The sequence below is a fragment of the Cervus elaphus genome, chromosome 14 (assembly GCF_910594005.1).
Source record: "Cervus elaphus chromosome 14, mCerEla1.1, whole genome shotgun sequence".
NCBI classification, from domain to species: domain Eukaryota; kingdom Metazoa; phylum Chordata; class Mammalia; order Artiodactyla; family Cervidae; genus Cervus; species Cervus elaphus.
Genome location: NC_057828.1, coordinates 8,528,408 through 8,551,743, shown reverse-complemented (window position 1 = coordinate 8,551,743; position 23,336 = coordinate 8,528,408). Strand labels below are relative to the sequence as shown.

The 23,336-nt window shown below is 43.5% G+C and overlaps 1 protein-coding gene across 9 annotated transcripts in view; it reads right to left on the bottom strand.

The window, feature by feature from the left end:
- Positions 1-10,040: 10,040 nt before the first annotated feature.
- The window catches only part of PFKFB2 (6-phosphofructo-2-kinase/fructose-2,6-biphosphatase 2), a 27,193-nt gene continuing 13,897 nt past the window's right edge, over positions 10,041-23,336 (bottom strand). For 6 of the 9 annotated variants that reach the window (XM_043923176.1, XM_043923174.1, XM_043923173.1 and 3 more), the window contains 7 exons: positions 22,909-23,055; positions 22,077-22,181; positions 20,957-21,086; positions 20,165-20,227; positions 19,853-19,917; positions 19,031-19,222; positions 10,041-12,055 (listed from right to left, as the gene is read on the bottom strand). In XM_043923176.1, coding sequence (XP_043779111.1) covers positions 11,993-12,055; positions 19,031-19,222; positions 19,853-19,917; positions 20,165-20,227; positions 20,957-21,086; positions 22,077-22,181; positions 22,909-23,055 — 765 coding nt within the window. In that variant the 3' untranslated portion in view covers positions 10,041-11,992. Of the gene's footprint in view, positions 12,056-16,685; positions 19,223-19,852; positions 19,918-20,164; positions 20,228-20,956; positions 21,087-22,076; positions 22,182-22,908; positions 23,056-23,336 lie in introns of all 9 variants that reach the window. The other 3 variants (XR_006344848.1, XM_043923177.1, XM_043923180.1) reach the window with 3 other exon arrangements.

Genomic DNA, 23,336 nt, shown 5'->3' with positions numbered 1-23,336 from the left:
GCAGAGATGACGCCATTTGGGACCTGTGTTTCTCTCTTTAACAACTGTCAACAACTCTAGAACAGGAGTGGTGCCTCATCTGTGTTTGCAATCCCTTCCTCTGCATTGCTTCAAAGTAGAATCAGCTGCTAAATGAAGTAAAAGCAATGCAGGGTAAATAAAAAGAACAGTCACCCAGAAACTCTACCACAGCTCCTCGAATCCATACTGATAACTTATCATTGATTATATGATAATCAGCTTGTATGGTGTTTCCATATCTTTGGTCAACTAATATGTGAGATCTTATAGTGCAAGTATCTTTTAAAGTATAATTTTCAAAAAATTAATACATGGCATTCATGTAATTATAAAATGAACATGTGTCAAAGATTTTATTTGATTCATTAATTAATGAAGGAATTATTAAGATACTACAACTAATTTAAAGAATTTGAGGAACAGAGTTATGAAATATATAGTCTGTCAGTCAAAGGCATTCTAAAATGACTTTTCTGCTAGAGGCAAAACTGGTTAATATGCTGAGCAGCAAATTGTAATATTTGAAATCAGCTTTTCTAACTGATGGCAATTAGCTGAATCTCTATTGGACAAAATTCATTTGTTTTCTGTGATCAGGAATCACTTGTATAGTTCTCTGAAAGGAATCATTTTCACTCCCATCCATTTTCTACAAATTAACTCTACTCTTATAGAGAGTTGTAAAAAAAAAGCCTAATTAAAAAAAAAAAGGCAATCAAAATTACATGCACTATGGAATCAATAATTGCTAGAGATTGTCTGCTAGAGAATACTCAGTAAGCCATTAGAAAATGTCTCCATTGATTTCTTTTCCCCTAGTTCCAAGTTTTCAGTAATTTTTTAAATTAATTTATTTTTTATTGAAGGATAATTGCTTTACAGAATTTTGCTGTTTTCATCAAACCCCCAACATAAATCAGCCATAGGTATACATATATCCCCTCCCTTTTGAAACTCCCTCCCATCTCCCTCCCCATCTTATCCCTCTAGGTTGACACAGAGCCCCTGTTTGAGTTTCCTGAGACATACAGCAAATTCCCATTGGCTATCTATTGTACATATGGTAATGTAAGTTTCCATGTTACTCTCTCCATACATCTCACCCTCTCCTCCCCTCTCCCCATGTCCATAAGTCTATTCTCTATGTCTCTTTCTCCATTGCTGCCCTGTAAATAAATTCTTCAGTACCATTTTTCTAGATTCCGCATATATGTGTTAGAATACGGAATTTATCTTTCTCTTTCTTACAAACTTCACGCTGTATAATAGGTTCTCGGTTCATCCACCTCTGACTCAAATGTGTTTCTTTTGAAACTGACTCAAAATGTGTTAGAACTGACTCAAATGTGTTTCTTTTTATGGCTGAGTAATGTTCCATTGTGTATATGTACTACAACTTTTTTATCCATTTATCTGTCGATTCATCTAGGTTGCTTCCATGTTCTAGCTATTGTAAATAGTGCTGAAATGAACAATGGGATACATGTGTCTTTCAATTTTGGTTTCCTCAGGGCATATGCCTAGGAGTGGGATTACTGGGTCATATGGTGATTTTACTCCTAGTTTCTTAATGGATCTCCATACCATCTTCCATAGTGGCTGTATCAATTTACATTCCCACCAACAGTGCAAGAGTGTTCCCTTTTCTCCACACCCTCTCTAGCATTTATGGTTTGTAGACTTTTTGATGATGGCCATTCTGACCAATGTGAGGTGAAATATCTCATTGTAGTTTTGATTTGCATTTCTCTAATAATGAGCGGTGTTGAGCATCTTTTCATGTGTTTGTTAGCCATCTGTATGTCTTCTTTCAAGAAATGTCTGTTTAGGTCTTTTCCCCACTTTTTGATTGGATTGTTTGTTTTTCTAGTATTGAGTTGTATGAGCTGCTTGTATATTTTGGAACTTAATCCTTTGTCAGTTGCTTCATTTGCTATTATTTTCTCCCATTCTGAGGGTTGTCTTTTCACCTTGCTTATAGTTTCCTTTGCTGTGTAAAAGCTTTTAAGTTTAATCAGGTCCCACTTGTTTATTTTTGTTTTTATTTCCATTACTCTAGGAGGTGGGTCATAGAGGATCTTGCTTTATGTCATCGAGTGTTCTGCCTATGTTTTCCTCTAACAGTTTTACAGTTTCTGATCTTATATTTAGGTCCTTAATCCATTTTGAGTTCATCTTTGTGTATGGTGTTAGGCAGTGTTCTAATTTCATTCTTTTACATGTAGCTGCCCAGTTTTCCCAGCACTATTTATTGAAGAGGCTGTCTTGGCCCCATTGTATATTCTTGCCTCCTTTGTTAAAAATAAAGTACCCATAGGTGCGTGGGTTTATTTCTGGGCTTTCTGTCTTGTTCCATTGGTCTTTGCTTCTGTTTTTGTGCCAGTACCATACTGTCTTGATGACTGTATCTTTGTAGTATAACCTGAAGTCAGGCAGGTTGATTCTTCCAGCTCCATTCTTCTTTTTCAAGACTGCTTTGGCTAATAGGGGCCTTTTGTATTCCCATATGAATTGTGAAGTTTTTTGTTCTAGTTCTGTGGAAAATGCCATTGGTAATTTGATAGGGATTACATTGAATCTGTAGATTGCATTTGGTAGTATAGTCATTTTCACCATATTGATTCTTCCTACCCAGGAACATGGAATATCTGTTTATGTCATATTTGATTTCTTTTATTAGTGTCTTTTAATTTTCTGTGTACATATCTTTCATCTCCTTAGGTAAGTTTATTCCTAGATATTTAATTCTTTTGGTTGCAATGGTGAATGGGATTGATTCCTTAATTGCTCTTTCTGATTTTTCATTGTTAGTATATAGAGATGCAAGTGATTTCTGTGTGCTGATTTTGTATCCTGCAAGTTTGCTAAGTTCACTGATTAGCTCTAGTAATTTTCTGATACTATCTTTAGGGTTTTCTATGTACAGTATCATGTCATCTGCAAACAGTGAGAGTTTTACTTCTTTTATGATCTGGATTCCTTTTATTTCTTTTTCTTCTCTGATTGCTGTAGCTAGGACTTCCAGAATTATGTTGAATAATAATGGTGAGAGTGGACATCCTTGTCTTGTTCCTGACTTAGGGGAATGCTTTCAGTTTTTCACCAGTGAGAATAATGTTTGCTGTAGGCTTATCATATATGGTCTTTACTATGTTGAGGTAGGTTCCTTCTATGCCCATTTTTTGAGGCATTTTAATCATAAATGGGTGCTGAATTTTGTCAAAAGCTTTTTCTGCATCTACTGAGATGATCATATGGTTTTTATCTTTCAATTTGTTAATATGGTATATCACATTGATTGACTTTTGTATATTGAAGAATCCTTGCATCCCTGGAATAAACCCAACTTCATCAAGGTGTATGAGCTTTTTGATATGTTGCTGAATTCTGTTTGCTAAAATTTTGTTGAGGATTTTTGCATCTATGTTCATTAGTGATATTGACCTGTTTTTCTTTCTTGTGTTGTCTTTGTCTGGTTTTGGTATCAGGGTGATGATGGCCTCGTAGAATGAATTTGGAAGTGTTCCTTCCTCTGCAATTTTTTGAAAGAGTTTCAGAAGTGTAGAAGTTTTGCTACAAAAGCATGGGTATAAAATAGAGTATTATTAAGGAAATAATTGCAAATAAATCTTCATCTCAATGGCTTATTTCAGATTCAGAATGATTAAGACTTTAGAAAGATACTATATTGCTTATAATATTGTCTTCCTAATATTTCTCCATGAAATGTAAAAATATTTACACTAAGTAGGATATGTAGAGGCTATAAATATCCTCACAAAGTTCAGGTCAGGTTTTATGATCAATAAGTTAAAAAAAAAAAAAAACTTGTCAAAGTATATTGAATATTGTAATTCCATATAAAGGATTACATGTTTTATGATGAGAGTCCAAGTTTGAATAAACTAATAAATGAGCATTAACAGACTCTTCCAGACTGTTGAACAATTTGATCTAATCCATATTGTTTTCTGAAGAACTGGAGTAATAAATCAGGTGCAGAAGTTGTACTCATACTGGTTTGATTAATTTACAAACGGACAGTGGCCAATAATTAATGGAAGAGATCAGGAGGTATGGGTCAAGGTGTAGAAAAACAAAAGTCCTCAGTGCCTAGGCTGTGGGAAGAGTTGTGAGAAGCTAAACAAGAGGAACACACCCTATGGGTGTCTGTGAGTGACAGAGATTTTAAGAGAACTGGGAAAAGATTTTTGTCTACACTGTTATGAATGGATTCCCTTTGGTCTTTGTCAAGACAATTCAGAAAATGTCTAAATTGCTTCAAATTATTTTTTGTTTATTGAGCTGATACTTCTTGAATGCCTCTCCAAGAAAAACCTGGGTCAGTAAAGCATCCTTTATGCAAATGATATGAGAATAAAATACATAAATTTTTAAAAATCAAACAGTTCATGAAACACTGTTGAATAAGCTTTGCTTGTGAGTCATGACAGATATGCACTCAATGAATGACAAATAGTGTGCCTTTAGTGATGGCAGTATAAGTCTTCAAAGACTACTGCTCACCTTGTTTTGTCCCTTCAGATGTGCTACAAAGTCCCTGTTACCTACTGAAGCAGATTGCTGTGCTTAGTCACTCAGTCGTGTCCGACTCTTTGCAACCCCATGGACCACAGGCTCCTCCGTCCTTGGGGATCCTCCAGGCAAGAATACTGGAGTGGGTTGCCATGCCCTCTTCCAGGGGATCTTTACAACCCAGAGACAGAACCCAGGTCTCCCTCATTGCAGGCAGATTCTTTACTGACTGAGCCACCAAGGAAGCCCAAAGCAGATTGTTATTCATTCCTAAAATCTATTCCATCTTTCTTCTTTAGTAATTAGACCCCAATTATAGCTGACATAAGGTCACATGAAATTAAAAAAAAAAAATACAATTCACTCTACTTGCAATCATATATAGCCATGAGCTATGAGAGGGAGTTATGCTCCCTTTTTGCTAATCTGAATGTAGACATGATTCTGGCAGTTTGAGTAGCTATACTGTACTATGAGATAGAATCCAGGACACTGGAGGTGAGGGTAACCTTCTGCATATGTTAAGGTGTTATTATTTTGGATTTGGTGACACCTTCAGTTAAAACCAGTTAAAATCAACTGAAATATTCATCTGAAATACTGATGAATACAAGAAAACAAGGGTCAACTGGTGTTTGAGTGAAATGACCTAGAATTTAAATTTGGAGGGAAAAAAAAATTATAATAAACTTTACTAAATTGTGCCCAGGGTTTCCCTGGTAGCTGAGTTGGTAAATAATCTGCCTGCAATGCAAGTGTGGGTTCTATCCCTAGGTTGGGAAGATCCTCTGCAGAAGGGAATGGCAATCCACTCTAGTATTCTTGCCTGGGAAACCTCATGGACAGAGAAGCCCGGCAGGTTCTAAGGGTTTGCCAGAGTTGGACACAACTTAGTGACTAAATCACCACCACCAAATTGTTCCCAGAGACTGTTTTCCACCCCATGCATAAATTCTAAAAAGGCAATGGGTGAAAGAAAAAACCTACGAAGGAAAACTGATTGTAAACAATAAGGTAAGTGGCTTCCAGTTCAAGATGGTGGGGTAGAAGGATGTGTGCTCATCTTCTCCTGCGAGAGAACAAAAGTTGCAACTAGCTATTAAACAACCATTGACAGGAGGATGCTAGAACCCACCAAAGAAAGACACCCCACACCCAAAGTCAAAGAAGAAACCGCAACAAGACATTAGAAGGGGTGCAATCATGATAAAATCAAATCCCATACCCACTGGTGGTCAACCCACAAACTGGAGAACAATAATACCAAAGAAGTTGTCCCACTGTTGTGAAGGTTCTAAGCCCCACATCAGGCTTCCAGCCTGGGGCTCCAGCAAAGGGACTGGGAATCCCCAGGGAATCTGACCTTGAAGGCCAGCAGGATTTGATTATAGGGCTTCCATAGGACTGGGAGAAACAGAGACTTTACTCTTGGAGGGCGCAAACAAAACCTTGCACACACTAAGACCCAGGGGACAGGAGCGGTGACCACTCCCACCCACCCCACCCCCCAGGAGATTGAACAAGATCTACCTGATAGTGTTGGAGGGTCTCCTGGGGAGCCGAGGGTCAAGCGGGGTCTCACCTCAGGGACGTGGTCACTGGCGGCAGCAGTCCTGGAAGATGCCCCTTGGTGTAAATCCTCTTGGAGGTCACCATTAGCCCTACCACAAGGCCCAGGAGACCCCAGGGCTGGGTCGCCCCAGGCCAAACAATTAACAGGGAGGGAGCACAACCCCACCCATTAGCAGGTAATTGGATTAAAGCTTTACTGAGCAAGGCCCTGACCACCAAAACAAGACCCAGTTTTTCTCACAGTCTCTCCCATCAGGAAGGTACACAAGCCTCTTAGCCTCATCCACCAGAGAGCAGACAAAAGAAGCAAGAAGAACCATAATCCCACAGTGGCTGGAATAAAAACCACATTACAGAAAATTAATCAGGATGAAAAAGCAGAGAGTTATGCCCCTAGATGATGGCACAAGATAAAGCCCCAGAAAAACAACTAAATGAACTGGAGATGTGCAACTTTCTAGAAAAAAAATTCAGAATAATGATAGTGAAGATGACCCAGGAGCTCAGAAACAGAATGGAAAGGTGCAAGAAGTGTTTACCAAAGACCTAGAAGAACTAAAGAACAAACAGAGATGAATAATACACTAGAAGGAATCAATAGCAGAATAACTGAGGCAAAAGAACAGATAAGTGACCCGGAGGACAGAATGGTGGAAATCACAGCTGCAGAACAGAATATGGAAAAAAGAACTGAAAATAGTGAAAACAACCTAGGAGACCTCTGGGACAACATTAAACACACCAACATTTGCATTATAAGTGTCCCAGAAGGAGAAGAAAGAGAGGACTTGAGAACGTATTTCAAGAGATGTAGCTGAAAATGGTGATTTCAGCACCATCAAACCAGCTTTACAACAAATGCTAAAGAAACTTCTCGAGGCAGAAAGCACAAAAGAAGGGAAAGACCTGCACAAAATAAACTCAAAACAACTAAGAAAATGGTAATATACATAACAATAATTACCTTAAATGTGTATGGATTAAATGCACCAACCACAGAACACAGACTGACGGGGTGGATGAAAACATGCACATGTGTGCACTTCCACTTAACACACCACTCTGCTCAACTCCCCAAACTGTACGTAACATCTTTTACTATTGTGATTATGTAATTATTATTCATTTAATACCAATGTATCATGGTTGCAACAGAAAATAATAAAATTCTATCATCAAAGAACCATTTAATAGAAAAACCTATAATCACTTTTTAAAATCCAGATGCATATCAGAATTATGTTGGAATTTTTTGAAAACTACAAATGCCCAGTTATTGCTTTTTTTCTCCAAAGCTTCAGATGTGTTTCTAATGAGCAGCCATGTTTAAAAACTGGACTATATGATGATCTTTTACTTAGTTTGTTTCACTTTTTCTCTTTCATATTCAGTGTTCCCATTTCATTTAGTTTGTTTTCCAATTTCTCCATCTCTTCTTTCTCAAGCCTTTATCAAGCATAATAGAAAAACATTTGTACACATTTATATAAATAGTATGTGTAATATATATATTTTAGAAAACATCTGAATTGTTGCCTAGCTAAAAAATTTATGACATTTTGATTCTACTTATTTGACTTAGGATGAATAGAATGCCAGATTTCTAATTTAAAAAAAAAATAGTACACAACAAGCAAAAAAGATTTACTGTATAGCACAGGGAACTAGTCAATATTTTGTAATAACCTATCATGGAAAATAATCTGAAAAATAATATATGTGTACATACATGTACAACTGAATACCTTGCTGTCCACCTGAAACATTGTAAGTCAACTATACTTTAATAAAAGTATATCTATTAAGGAAAAAGAAAAGAAAAACAATAAAATAAGTGGATTACTAATGAAGAAAACCCAAATGGATAAACAAGCTATTCCCTGAAAGCGGGTTAGGTGCTTGGTGAAGGGCATTACACTTTTTGAGGCAAGGCCCCATTAGATCTGGAATGCTCTTTCCAAGGGTACCTATGCTTCTGAAATTATTTCACTTAATTGCAAGGAGAAACTCACCTATAGAATATAACCTAGTTTCCAAATGTGAGGTATCACAGAGACAACCAAAAAGGGTACTTAAGTGTCTTTGGGAACTCAGAAGAGAGTTCTGAAGGGAGTTATTCTGCCCAAAATGCAACTGGCTTAATGAAAATAAAAGAAGACTTTGTTTCTTGAAGTTTTTAAGAAAAAGAAAATATTACTTTCCATGAACAGCAATGTTATCTTATTACAATCTATTCAAATTCCACAAAGGTCAGTTTTTTTAAAAAGTAAGCATTTCAGAATTTCATATATTCCCGTTCTCTGCTTAAATGAGTTAATATCAAATAGATGTCTCTTTTTTTTATGTCAAAGAAAGGAAAATGGGGTTATGAGTATGTGTGGAAATTATCATCTACTTCCTAGTTTCCTACTCTGAGGTCCAAGAATAGGTTTTGGGAGGTCATGACCACCCCCAAACAGTATGCACAACTTATGTGTGTGAACCTTTTTCTGGGGAGAGACTCCTTAGCTTTCATCAAGTTGTCAAATGATCTAGACAATGACTGTAGGTTGTTGTGCCAGTAGGGTCGTCACCAACAAGGACAAGCTAGTGAACCAAACGCTGCCCCTCCTCATGGTGAGTCCCCAGTGAAGACCTGGAGAGATTCAAAACATGTAATCATTACAGCTGCAGAAATAAAGCAAACAATGACCATTACCCAACACCTGGAGTACTCTACAATCAGTCATTTTCTTATCCTGATAATCTCTGACGTTTCTACCTATTTTAAAAAGTAGTATGTTATGTGTTTATTGGGCCCTCACCATCACAAATCTTGTAATTTGACAAAAACTCCACCAATGTTGAGGTGAGCCACTCAGTAAGGGAGTTCATTCACCTGTTTGTAAAACAAGAATGATCACGGACACTGCCAGCCCTCTACAATGACTTGATTGCTGAGTAAGAGACACTTACAAAAGAGCTTCCCTGGCTCTAAGAATCCACCTGCAATGCAGGAGATGCGGGTTCGACCCCTGGGTCTGGAAGATCAGCTGGAGAAGGAAATGGCAACCCACTCCAGTATCCTTGCCTGGGAAATCCCATGGACAGAGGAGACTGGCAGGCTACAGTCCACGGGGTCGCAAAGAGTCGGACACGACTGAGCGACCAACACTAGCACAAGAGGACTCAGGAGAGTTTCCCAAGGGAAGTACACCCTTGACACTCTTGTCATTGTTTCTCCTCCAGATAGACTGCTAAAGCTATATATATTTAGCACTTTCTCTCAAACTAGGAGAATTTGTAAGCAATTTTAATGCTATCAGAGCTCTTGGGTGTATAGAATTTATAATTTTACTGTTATTATGAACGTTTCAATTTATATCATTGCTAACGGCCCTAGAGAGTGTTCCAAGTTCCTTTATCATTAATATTTGCTATCATAAATATAACTGTTATGTAAAAATAGCCTTGGTCAAGGTCATTAATAAGGGGGAAGGCATTCCCAGCAAGAAGGTATGGATTACAGACCTGCTGTTAACTGTTTCCTTTCCAATAATAAACTCTAGAAAGAGGACAGAGACTTTGTTTTACACATAGCATGGCAATTCAAAGGTAATCATTACATAAAGTTAATAAATAAAGCTCTAGAATGTTGATAATGCATAGCAGTAATGATCCCACTATCATTTTGAAATGCTAATGGAACTTGACAAATGAGTTGCCAATTAAAACCAATTGGAAATATATACACAGTCTAATAATTTGAGAATAATTTTAAAGAAGCTAGCTTCAAATACATTTTGCATGATGTTACTATTTTGTGTATGTATTATATACCCTATATTATCCTGCTCTGTGTGCGATTTTAAAACTTAGCTGTATTTTTTCATTATAAATTATTATATTTCTTATTACAAAAGCAATACATATTACTCAAAAATTTTAGCATGATTTTATTTATCCAGGAGATAAACTTTTCTCCAGAGAAATGCATCTCTTGGTTTATACTTATAATAAAAATCAATGGAAAAAAAGTATTCAAAAGAAACCCACTGTGCCTTAACATATTTATTATCCTTTTCCAGAAGACAGATACTACATTCTGAAATTTTAATTTAAGGTAATACTATGGACATTAAACTTAAATACTCAAACTACCTAAATTTCTACCAAAAAAAAAAAACTGAACACAATAACGGTACATACAAGCAGACATTAATATGGGGATTTAAAATACCTTATGTGGATGAATAAATAACTAAATAACATTATCAGATCATCAAAAGACAATATATTTAGATGCAGAAAGAAATCTGCATCACAGAACAAAATCATACAGTACAACATGCTATGAGCAGACAGATAAAAATTACCTGCTACAGAGCAGAGTCAGGAGACCTTTCTGAAGGCAGCCTTGTGCATTAAAATAAGGTCCTAGTTGCTGGTTGCTGAACTGCCAGCAGCCCAGCACATCACACCTTAGATAACAGAGCCCTGTATCATCCACAGTATTAAAGAACCATTTGGGAAAAGCTGTATTGCATTACTTTTCTTGCTACTCACCCTCTTGCGCAGCAAGTGGGCCATCTGAATGAAAAGGGGGGGAAAGTTTTAAAAGCTAGAAACCTACTATTCTTACCAAAAAAAAAAAAATATTTTGCTTGTATGATATAGTATCCTTGGGAACTTCCATATCCTCTTTCAGGAACAGCGGCAGATTAAAATCTCATCTACAGAGACATATTTGTACATCTGACAATCACTGATCTAGGGAATAATTACTTGGTTGATCTTCAAGGGAAACCACACGATTAATGCACTGAGGTGGGGAAGTGGGCAACCAAGGTTCTACATGAGAGACCAGTAGACTACAAGGGTGACAACTAGCCAAGAGGAAGGGATTAGAAGGCCAGATGCTCTTGAAGTCACAGCCACAGCTTTCTTAGCTACTGTATCACGGCAGCAGACCTCACTAAAGGGCAGGTCTCCCTGCACCTGTCTCGACACTGAAACAACTCCCTGGGAGAGGTGATGCCCAAGGAAACTTCATTTACTTCTGCAGGTGATCCAAATGGCACCCTATTTTTCTCTCCATCCCGCATTCCTAACCACCAAAGAGATGACTTCAGCCCTCTTAAACTTCGAGAGGCACACAGTATCAGTATCGGTAGAGAGCACAACTGCTCCAGAACAGAACTCAGAAGAAGGGCACCCATTTCGGGGAGTCTTGCAGTCAGATCCTGCCCTCAAGGGGCCTGGAACGAGAACAATTTCTCTAGATGAAAAGGTGGCTCCTGATGCTGCTCTTCTATCGCCACAGAAGAGATCTTTTGGGGACTAGATTTCTCAGATACCCTCCATCCACCTGGTGAATTTGCCTCTTGCTTCCGATGTGACGGAATAAACGACCTATTACACTCTAGCCTGTGCACCGGGACTGGATGCAGAGCCCAGCTCTTATAGCACAGAAAAGGTGTGCGGGTCAGCCCTCTCTGGTGGAAACAACTAAATCTGAAGCGCTGCATCTGTACATTAGGCAAAGAATATCCAGCCAGGGGGACAGTCACTGGTCAGATGTTAAACTGCTGAAACAGAACAGGATTGGCCAACATGGGCCAAACCCAGCAGAGAGATGATCAAAACGCATCAGCTCAGGCTGTGGAATGTTTGCAGGCATAGGGAAGCCGAGCGTTTCAGGGTGACTGACGTTTCCATTAGGCATGAGGGAAGAAATGCGGGGCAGCTTTTCCAGGCTCACTCGGGCGGCCCCGAATGTCCACGCCCCACGGAGCTTCCTGCTCCAGCCCCAGTGGAGCTGACATGCCCAGGTCTTCAGCAGACCCCAGTCTCCGGGAGCCGTCTGGCCTCAGCCTCCACACCATCAGGAGGGCGACGCAGGGGGCGCCGGAGATGGGAGCCTGTGCGCGGCCCGCGAGGTCTCTGCCTAGGAGCCGGAGAGGAAGAGAGACACAGGCGTTAGACCACCGCCCAGGCACGAGGAGGTCGAGCAGAACCCCTCCCTTGCCCTGCAGGTGCCCCGGGCGCTCACACCCCCCCACGCCCACACACACGCTGGACGCGCTGACGGGGCTGCACGCATCTCTCTCTTGGGAATCGGGCAGACTCGCAAGGACTCGCCCCGGGCTTCTTCCCCTGAGGAAGCTGACCCTTGGGACCACATTGGACCAGGCACTCCTTCCAGACCCAAGGCAGGAGGCGAAAGCGGTCAGGGCCCCGTGGTTAAAGTACGCAGAGCTACAGTGGCCAAAAGCCCAGGCCAAAAACAGTGATGTTGCGGCGGCGGGCAGGGGCTCCTTGGCTTCTGAGGAGGGTCCGTCCTGAAATCGGTCATCGGAGCAGAAACCAAGTTTCTCCCATAAACTGAGATCCAATATTCAACCTTGTGAGAAATTCCTCCCCCTAGAACAGTGTTTCCCAAGTGTTAAATGTGCATCTGAATTGCCTGGCCATCCAGGAAGATTCTGATTCAACAGGCCTGGGGTGAGATCCGAGAGCCTACACGGCTAATGAGCTCCTATTTCCTTGTTAACATAACAAGGAATCAAGCATGAGAATAGTGGCACACTGCCATCTGTTTTTCCTATCCCAGAAGCGGTTAAATTTCATTTAATTCCACTGGCTGTAATCTCTTTTAAAGAAATCTTAATCTCTTTTAAACAGGAAGCTCACATTTTAGAAGGAACCGTCCGCTAAATTCTAAGTGACCTCCAAAGTTTGGTTTTTTTTCCCCCAACTATGAGCTCCATTTTGCTAGTGTGAGTCACAGCACAGAGTCCTTTTATGATTTGAAAAAAATCAAAGGTAATTTTTCCTTAATTCAGGTAGAGGCGCCAAAAAGTACACACAACGCCCAGGTGCCTTCTATAACGTCCTTCTTATATTCCCCAGCAGGGGGTGCAAGAGAGCCACGCCTCCACCAAGCACTCCAGTCACTGTGGCCTGACTTTGGCTTGTCTGAGGCTCAATCATCAAGCAGTCTGAGGCAAAGTTTTGGGGGTCCGGGAGTGGGTGGAGAACACAACCCAAAATATAAAACAAAAAACCCAGAAGGCTTCTGAGAGATTCAAGTTACTCAACAATTTTATTTACCCATTCTACACACACACACACACAAAAAAAAAAACACATTTCAAATACATTTATATACCTGAGGATCTGAGTGCCATATTTTAACATCAATGTCACCAGATTAAATTAGAATGCTGCCAAGGATTTACATTCCTTCTTTCAACAGAGCTCTGCCTGGGAAACCCGGAGGGCAGCTCTACTGGGTGAGGTTCCCAATTCAGTCCGTTCCGGCCGATAACCCAGTGAGCATCGTAACCCAGGCGTGCTCAGCCCATTCCCAGCCCCTCCAGAGGGTGCAGCTGGTGACCACGCCTTTGCTTCTGCCACAGGAAAACTACCACCATATCAGAATGAATTGATCTTGTTACTTCTTGGTACACAAGAAAAATACATATATACACAAACAATTCATGTACAAAGATCAATGAGTCATGGATCCCCAGTGAAAGGCTTACTGAAAAAAATACTTTTGCCAAAATTTCCTTTAAATTTTTATTAATTAGATTATGATTTAGAGCCAAGTGGATGGCAGACTAAAAACAGCAGCATTATCCAATGGAATGCTACAGCCCATCACAAGGAGGCTGAGGACACAGGAAGTTCAGAAAGTGAACTTTCCCCTAGAAATGGGGGAATGGATAGGATGACTTCAGCAAAGGCAGTGATATCAGGCTTTGAGCTCATACCTCCTTAGCTCAGTTTAAGAAATACCTTACAAGTGATGGTCAACATTCACTTTCTATAAAATGATTATAGAGTTTGGCTGCTACTCTAAAAGAAAATGTCTACTGAAAATCATAGTACAGAACTTCCCCCTGAAGAAACTTCCCTTTCTTTGTAGGACATGTGCAATAGAGAATTACAGTAACATGCATACAGTGTCAACCAGTACAATTAGAAAACAGTCAGACTGTCATATTATAGATCTTAGCAGAGCCAGTTAGTCAGCTAGGGACCCTACCACAGTCTGTCAGGCAGTTAGCATATAAATACTTCTAGATACAGTGTTCTGAACATGAGTCTAAATTAAACCCCTGGACATACTTCTGATATTTGTGTCACCTCGATCGCAAGTCAGAGCTCAACCCTGCCAATGCTGCAATCTGAATCAACTGTAAATCAAATTAAAACTAAAGTACTTAATTCCAAGAAAATTAAAATACCTAATTCAAATTGAAACATTTTAAAATGTATACTGAAAACCCGTGTAAAGTTATGAAATTTCTGGAAAACAAACACAACATGGCTTCCAGGCTTAGCAAAGACGATGGAACGTGCACAAGACTACACAACCCAGACAGAGCTCCCTCAGTGATGAGACACGGGCTCCCCTGTCCCTGGGCCATGCCGAGCATCAGTGAGTTTCTCTGGTATGCAGAGCTCCTACCCGCAGAGACATCGTAAGGTGGATTTATTTCCAAACAGCTACATCCTGTTTCTTCAAACTGCCAGTGGCTTTGAAGATCAAATGTGGGTTGTAATGAGGAACACCCAGAACCTCACAGGAAACACTCAACCATTTAGTAGAGTACAAATATTTTGTTCTCCTAACCCTAACTTCTTGAGGGTTCACGTAAAGTGAAAGCGAAGTCGCTCAGTCATATCCAACTCTTTGCGACCGCATGGACTGTAGCCTACCACGCTCCTCCATTCTTGGGATTTCCCAGGCAAGAGTACCGGAGTGGGTTGCCACTTCCTTCTCCAGGGGGTCTTCCCGACCGGGGAGGGAGGACAAAAAAACACACAAAAAACAAAAACCAGAGACATGGATATGGAGCAGACACCTAGCACAATGTATCTTTTAAAAGATTTTCTTACTGCACTTTCTAATTGAATGCAAAACAATCTCCTTATCAAAACCAAAGCAAAGACAATACAAATAATAAATAAGAGCTAAATTCCATTTAAGGATTAAGATACAGGAAAAAAAAAAAAAGCTCTCTAATCTGTTTTAGTTTCCTCTTCAAATCTGTCACAGAATCCCTCATTCAGTTTTAAAGCAGAAAAAAAGATAATTGAATAGACAGTGATTTTTCCTTTCCCCATTTTCTAACAATAGATTAAATGTTAAAGACTTCTCCTGTTTCTCCCATAACATAGCTGAAGTGAAAGTCACTCAGTCGTGTCCAACTCTTTGTGACCCCATGGACTATACAGTCCACGGAATTCTCCAGGCCAGAATACTGGAGTGAGGAGCCTTTCCCTTCTCCAGGGGATCTTCCCAACGCAGGGACTGAACCCCAGGTCTCCCGCATGGCAGGCGGCTTCTTTACCAGCGGAGCCACAAGGTAAGCCCAGCATAACTGAAAGCCTCAACAAAAGGTGCTCTGGAGTTTGTCCTTCATTAGGCTTTGTGATGGAGACAGAATCATAGTAACGTGTATATATTACCGACACACGCGCACATGGGCTTCCCTGCTGGCTCAGGCAGTAAAGAATCCGCCTGCAATGTGGGCGATCTGGGTTCGACCCCTGGGATGGAAAGATCCCTGGAGGAAGGCATGGCAGTATTCTTGCCTGGAGAATCCCCATGGACAGAGCAGCCTGGTAGGCTACAGTCCATGGGGTCACAAAGAGTCGGACACAACTGAGCGACTAAGCCCAGCATAGTACACACTCAGGTGAGAAGGGGAGAGGACAGGAGAGAACAGATAGGGAACAGATTTCCTCTTAATATGTCGAGTAAAAGCTCTATTCCATTCTAGGCCCTCCTGACTTCCTGCTGAAGCTTCTCTGGAGGGATCTTGCTCTAAAAACCAAAGGATGCTGAAATCCTTGCCAGATTTCTGGTGCCAGAAATCTAATTTCTGGTGTCCATTATGAGATTGAGCCCACCTCTGGCTTCTCTTCTTGCGGAAGCAAACTGGCATATGGGGGGAGTGGCGAAATATCAGCAGGCCGAGGGCCCCAGTGAACGCCCCAGTGCCCTGCGTCTAATGCAGGGGTTTTAACAGGGTAACACGATGCTGGTTAGTTAGAGAGTTCTCTTCTCATTAAGAGTACAAACAGCCCAAAGCCAACTGGGGATCAAAATGCTCTTTCTCACGCATTAGCTCTGAATCACTCTCACCTCACAGCAACAGACAAGGCCGAATGCCCATTTGGGCTAAAGATGCCACCAGCCAAGCAAAGCTAGACAAGGCAGCCTTGCAAAAGTGCCACATGCATCTCCCAGACCACATCATCCTGGGGGACAGTCCCACCTCCCAACCCTCTGTCTCACAAGTGGAGGACAAGAGAAAAGGCAGAAGGAACTCTCTGCTCCACTTCAACACCCACGTTCATAGACGCAGTGTGTTGCTCTTTCACCACTGTTCGTTTATTATAAATCACATGCCCCTTCTCTAAAACAACCTTCTTCAGGGCAAGGACCTTTTCTCCTGTTTGCGCCTCCTTCCGCCACCACCAGCCACCCAGCCCAAAGCTCCACAAACACGGACACCAGCCACACATTATATAATGCCTCAACAGGAACAGCAGGTTACCTTATGTCCGAAAGGCAATCTCGAGCAGAATCTAGGCAAGTGACCTTTGAAAACTGGCTGTGATGTCCGACCTACTTAGGATGTAGGAATAAAGGACTCAAGGTCACAAGCCAGCTGCCTGTGATGATAAGCCTTATCATCCCACGTTTCATCTCAGTACTTCTCTCCAGTGTGCTTAAAGCTCTCAGCTGCTATCATAGGTCACCTATATGATGCAGAGATCTGTTCCACATCGCCCTGCGATGTAAAGGGTAAAAGCTGAACAGGCTGCTGCCTGAAGTAACAATGAAGGGGTGACTTCATTTATTACTGTGATCAGCTCACACAGCTAACTCCAGGGAACTGTTCTTTCAGAACTATGAGAAATTCAGAATTCCTCGGCTGACGCTTTGTCCAAGGAACTATGGCCCCAGTGTTTCTCCAACCAACATCATAAAATGGAGTTCTGACTTGGAGTGTGATTCAGAATCATCAGGGAAGCTATTTAAAGACCCTAGACCTTGAGACAGAGTCAGAATTAAGCCTAGAGTGGATCTAGGCGGGAGTGCGTCTCACGGGTTCTGTGAGGGACTCTCACGAATACTCCGAGATGAGAAGCACAACAAAAGGTCTCTTGCTGTCCACTCGCTCAGGCATGTCCGACTGCGACCCCAGGGACTTCAGCATAACAGGTTTCCCTGTCCTTCACCGTGTCCTGGAGTTTGCACAAATTCATGTCCATTGAGTTGGTGATGCTATCAAAGGTCTCCTATTACCAAATAAAAACATCCCTGGCAAATGGCTATTTGGTTAGTTAGCTACTAACTAACCACTAGCTAACTACTGGTTACCTCTAAGAGACAGATTGATAACTCTGAGGTGGGGAGCCCTCTCTCTCTTAAAAATCTCATGAGAAACCTAGACTTGCCTCTCAGAAAAATGCAGATACATGTATTCATATATTTTGTGTTCAAAATTGGTGGGGGGGGGTATGCCATCGAGGGCCACCAAGGAGCTAAGAATCGCTACTCTAAGCATTTCCAGGTTAACTCTGCAGAGAAGATAAAATGATACAAGTAAATAGTTAAGAGCTAGATCCCACTGGATTCCAAGACTCCTCTGGACATCAAGATGAAATAGAACAGTACCTTTAGTGAGGGAGATTAAATTTAACACTAGGTTTTCACAACATTTGGGGAAAAATTTGTTCATATAAAAAATTTTTTAACTTAAAAACCAATATTCAATATTGAATATTCCTTTTTAAGTTAAATAAAGGAATAGTGTTGAATGTTACTAGGAAACAGCATGAACCCTTCTCTGCCTTTCCCTTGAGCAATTCAAACCTCAGCAATGACTCCTGAATCTAACTCTGTCCTTCCGAACAGTCCCAGACAGAGGTCACGGGCTTTGGCAGGGAAGTTCCTGTGGTTGGCAGAGAAGCTGGGAGCCACTGGAGAAAAGAGATGCCTGCCCTCCGAGGGCCCTACAAGAGCTAGACAGCAGCCTGCTCGCCCACACCTCACCCCGCTGCAGCCTGGAAACCTACGTCTGAAAAGGACAAACCAAGGCACTTCTCACAGACTGAGAGCCAGCCTCCCTCAGGGCACTGGAGCCTTCAAGACTGTTTCCCATGAAAGGGGACAAGAATTCTCATCCTGTGTCTCCCTGCAGGCTTCAGAGAATCTGTGGATGTTCTGTCAGGCCTGGGCTGACCCCCGCAGGACCTGACTTCAGAGGAAGGGAGAAGGGAAAAGGAAGGCTCCCCCAGGCCAGATCCACCGAGGCCCACTGCAGAGAACGCAACAGGGGCCGGACTCCCCTCGCACCCACCACCCCTCCCGTCCTCAGCAGACACACACGAGGAACGCACCACACCGGACAACCCAAAGGGGACGTGAGACGGGGAAGAGAGCAGGCGGGCACAGACGGGGAGGGGGCACACCTCGGGGAGACAAAGGCGGAGGGGACAGGGGCTTCCGGGTCCCCTCCACCCCGCCCCACCTCCACCAGCACAAGGACGTGACTGAGTTTACAGACACCGTGGACGGACAGGAGCATGGCATGCTCAGCCTCAGCCCCAGCTGTGCCAGTCACCCCAGGAGAGGGGAGCCCTTCTCCTCCTCCTCCAAACCGCCCCAACCTGTCCTGAAACACCCAGCTCGCCAGCTTGCCCCCGGGCAGGGAGACAGCTCACACCGCGGACTAGCTAAGGTTGGTCTGGAAACACGTGACCTCGCGTTCTTGGCTGAGATTCACGGTGTGGGGCCGGGAGGGGGCATGGGGGCTGGAGGTGACACGACTCCTCGGAGATTAGTGACAAGGGCAGGGGGCCAGGATGGGAGGGAGACACACGGTTACACCACCGGAATGCTGACTTGGGTCTTCGGCTGGTCGGCCCCTTCTTGCGTGTCCAGGGCACGGAGCGGGCTGAGGGGCTGGAGGGGCCGGCTCCCAACACTGTAATTTCTTGGACGCCTGATTGTATTCGAACTGGACAGAGGCGTAAAGCTGTTCCTTCTCATCCTTACAGGGGTTTGGCTCTTGGGAAAGTTGTTCTGATTGGAAACGAGGGACACCACACAAATGAAAGCCAAGCCAAAAGCTCACTCATCAAGGTTAAACAACGCTTGTAACCAAACAGCCTCCTCCACTCCTGCTCCTCCGCAGACAGGCTCTCTCGTAAGACCTGGGCCATGGCCTAGTCCCCCAGCCCCGGGAAGCTAAAGGGTTATAGGGGGGAGAAGTTCCTTGAGCATCACACTTTGAAGCAAGAGAGACGCTCAAAGAAAGGAATGGGCTTATTTAAGATCACTCAGATTACCAGGGCAGACCTAGGAACTAACCTACACTTCCTGACCCCACCTTCCAGGAACCTACTTTCCAAAAGGAGCGCTTTCTTGGGGGGAAGAGGTGATATTTGCATTTCACTTCTGCCAAACACTTTCCATATTTCATTGGATTTCCAAGAGCCAACTGTCAAGGTTAAGACTCATGAAAGAGATACTAATTTTCAAAAATAGTGATTCCAACATCTCTTCCTTTGGGAAGTAAGCAGACTACGTGGGACATGAGTTCTGGATCTGTTTTTCCTTCTGGACATAAAAGAAACCCTCGTCTCTCGATGTCAAAGGTTCAAGACTCAAGGTGGCAGGGAACCTGCATGTCATCCATGGAAAAATACTTACAGTTGGCTTGTCACGGTGAGTGTTCACAGCCTCCACGTTGAGTTTAATTGTTTCCACTTTGCACCCTGAGAAAACAGAGAGAACTTCAGGAAAAAAAAGCTTCAAGAAAAAGCCCTTATGTTTCAGTTTGGTAATTAAAGAACACAGATATACCCAAATACATACATACATCCTTTCAAAAACCGAAGGACTGAGGGAACCTCCCCTGTATACAGAAGCGATGAGGAGAACTTCTAGGCGAACTTACAGAAAATTTAAAATCCTGACCTTCCCCAAGCCCCACCTCCTGCCCGTTCCTAGGCTCATGGTTACCGTAGGCCACAGGAGTAAGTCTGAAGATGGTGTGCAGAGGACACCTCAGGTACGGCAGCTCATCTGAAAGTGGAAAGTCCAGGTGGAGGAAATCTCAGTGTCATGAAACAAGGTCAAGTTAGTGGAAGAGAGCATCTAAGGGGCTCATGAGTTTTCTTTACCCTGACCTGAGTTGGACAACTCCTCCCCTAAACCCGATAATTATCAACACGGCCGCCAAGAAAGCCACCCAGACTACTGGGTGTCTCAGAAAGGAAATAAGCCCGCTGCAGATCCTTCCTTGCAGCAAAACAGGAGTAAGTGCTGTGTCCAGGGGACCCACGAAGGGAAGACTGGGGCTCAGGTGGGTACACCAGAGGCCAGTGTGCAGGCTTCTCAGCAGTGTAGGAAGATCAGGAAGGGAAGGAAGGGGCGTACCAAAGAAGACAGAGGAGCACTTCCTTACTGCTACCCCAGAAACCTGTCTACCCCGAATCCCAAGGATAAAGATGCTTCTAAGACACCACCCTCCCTGGAGCTCAAGTAACACGCCGGGAATGTCCAACCACTTTTCTACTGCTGCCAGGCGTGTGAGCTCAATGCTGCCCCTCCAGCCAAGCAGGACAGAGCCCCAGCAGCAGCCCCTCTCCACTGGGGGCTTTTGCACCAGCAGAGGGGTTGGCCCCGAGGCTGCTGGGAGCCCCGCACTGCCGACTGAAGAATGCACTCCAGTCTCAGTGCAAGGGGGGAGGTCTGGCTGCCAGGTATCCCAGTGCCACCCCAAGTCCAGCCTCCCCACCCCCCCCATGGCACCTGCGCCCTTGTCCAAGAAGTAGGCCAGGAGGCAGCGCATGACAGCCTGGTGGGAGATGACGAGGACGTTGCCCTGGCGCTCCAGCTCCATGATGACCGGCTCCAACCGCTGCACCAGGTCCTGGTACGACTGCGGGGGAAACGGGGCGGGCTGGTCGGAGGCCAGGCGCGAGCTGGCAGCCAAGTCAGTGGCCGTGTCCAGAGCTCAGAGGCCGCTTCTTTCTCCCCAGATGGCTTTCCTCCTGGAGGTTCAGCAGCTTCGTGTCGCCTGCTAACCACCCCCATCCCCGGTATCTCCTGAGAATCTTCAGACCCTTCAAGAGCTATATGCAGACCAAGAAAACTGTATGTCAAGAAAGAAAAATCTGAACGCAAAGTGTGTTTTGAATTTTTTTTCTCCCTACAGTGTAGGCAGAGTGTAAGGCAACAGAGGTTCCTAGGGATATCCTAGACCCTGTAAATTTATTTTGTTTCCCTTTGCCTCACACATCCCCAGACTATGAAGCCACTTAGACCAGCAAGCTGTCGTAAACACCGCAGATGACAGGAAAATCCTTCATACCCCATATATTTACTTCGTGCCTATACCTGCTTGGGTGGGGATGGAATAAAAAAAAAGAACTGATGGGGACTTCCCTGGTGGTCCAATGGTTAAGAACTAGCCTTGCAATGTAGGGGACGCAGGTTTGATCGCTGGTCATTGAAGTGAAATAAGATCACACATGCCACGGGAAGCTTACACTCACGGCCACAACTAGAGAGAAGGCTGTGCAAACAACGCTTGCCGCACTGTGAGATCCCACGTGCTGCGACTGAGACCAAACGCCGTCAAATAAATAAGAAAGAAGTATTTTTTTTTAAAAAGTTAAAAAAGATTCTGCTGATTCTAAAATGTACTCAACAACAGAGGCTATCTTGTCATCCCTTACCTGGGGATCTTAACAGATTGAACTGCCTGAGCTGAATTAAACACAGTAGGACCCAAAAGTAGGAAGAAAAACTAAGTGATACCTTAAGCACCCCTGGAAGGTCCCCAAACTCACATTCAATCCTTCCCCCAAATTAAAGCTAAACCCCAAGCAAAGGATGGAACAGTCAGCCCACGGGAAGGGGATCTCACCTCCCCTCCAGGATATCGGTACAGATATTTCTCTTCATCTCGAAGCGCAAACTCGTCCGGGTACCGCTCCTGAATCTCTGCGTAAGTCATCTCCTCGCACACGCCCTGCAGGAACCACACAGCTCGGAGAGGCGATCGGACACACAGCCCCCCAGAGGAAGAGGTGACCCTGAGGAGTGTCAGTCGTCAGCGCCAGGCACGGGGCCGGCTCCCTCACACACTGTAACTGACCGATGCGCAGAGCGAGGGCTCAAGCTTGAGCTGCCGCTTTCTCCTGCGGCTGGGGACTGAGGGGTCAAGAAAAGTCAGCAGGAAGAAGGTGGGGAGATGGGGATGGAGGGAAACTCCAGGCCCTGCTGAATTCCTACAGGAGGCATAAAAGGATACAGAGAACCGAAAGAAAAGGAAGTGTCTACTTCTGACCTCAAGGACAGAGAAACTCAAAAACAAATTTGGAAAGGACTTTTCTAGAAGAGCTGACCAAGTTACCTAAGCAGAAATCAGACAAGATGTTGAGTTGTCAGTTATTTCCTTTCCCTAGGAGGAAAATATATGAAGGAAGCAACTGGAGCTTCACGCTCCCAGGTGCCAGAGGCCATGTCAAAAATTGGTTTGGGTATTGGCACAGGTACATCAGGCAGGCAGGAAGCCCCGACTGGGGACACAGCTGTCCTCACTTCCTCCTCAGATCAGCCACAGATTCAGCTTCCTCAACGTCTCTACTTGGCAATTCTAGTTTTCTAGATAGCACAGCCCACGTGGTGACTTCTGAGAGTTCCAGCCTGAACAGGAGCCCTAACTGGCGTTTTAGCCATCAGAGCTTCCTACTCACAGCATCAATCTCGTTCAGAATCTTCCACTGCTCGTAGGTCACCCCCAGAGATTCAGCGGTCTGGATCGTCCTCTTCAACTGGCTTGTCCACACTTTGAGGTCTGCTATCTCCTGTTCCTCCAGGAACTTCCTTAGAGCCTGGGCAAACTGGGGCATGAAACAAAAGATGTAAAAAAAAAACACAGAAGCGGACTTCCCTGGTGCTCAGTGGTTAGGACTCCACGCTTCCACTGCACGGGGCACAGGTCTGATCCCTGGTTGAGGAATTAAGATCCTGCACGCCAGGCATGGTGAAATCGAAAAGAAAACACACACACACAGGACTGCTAATTCAGCCTAAAAAGGACAATGTGCATGACCCCAATCAAACTCTGAAAGGTGCTACATAGTTATAATAGACCCAGGAGGAAATGAACTTCAACCAGAGC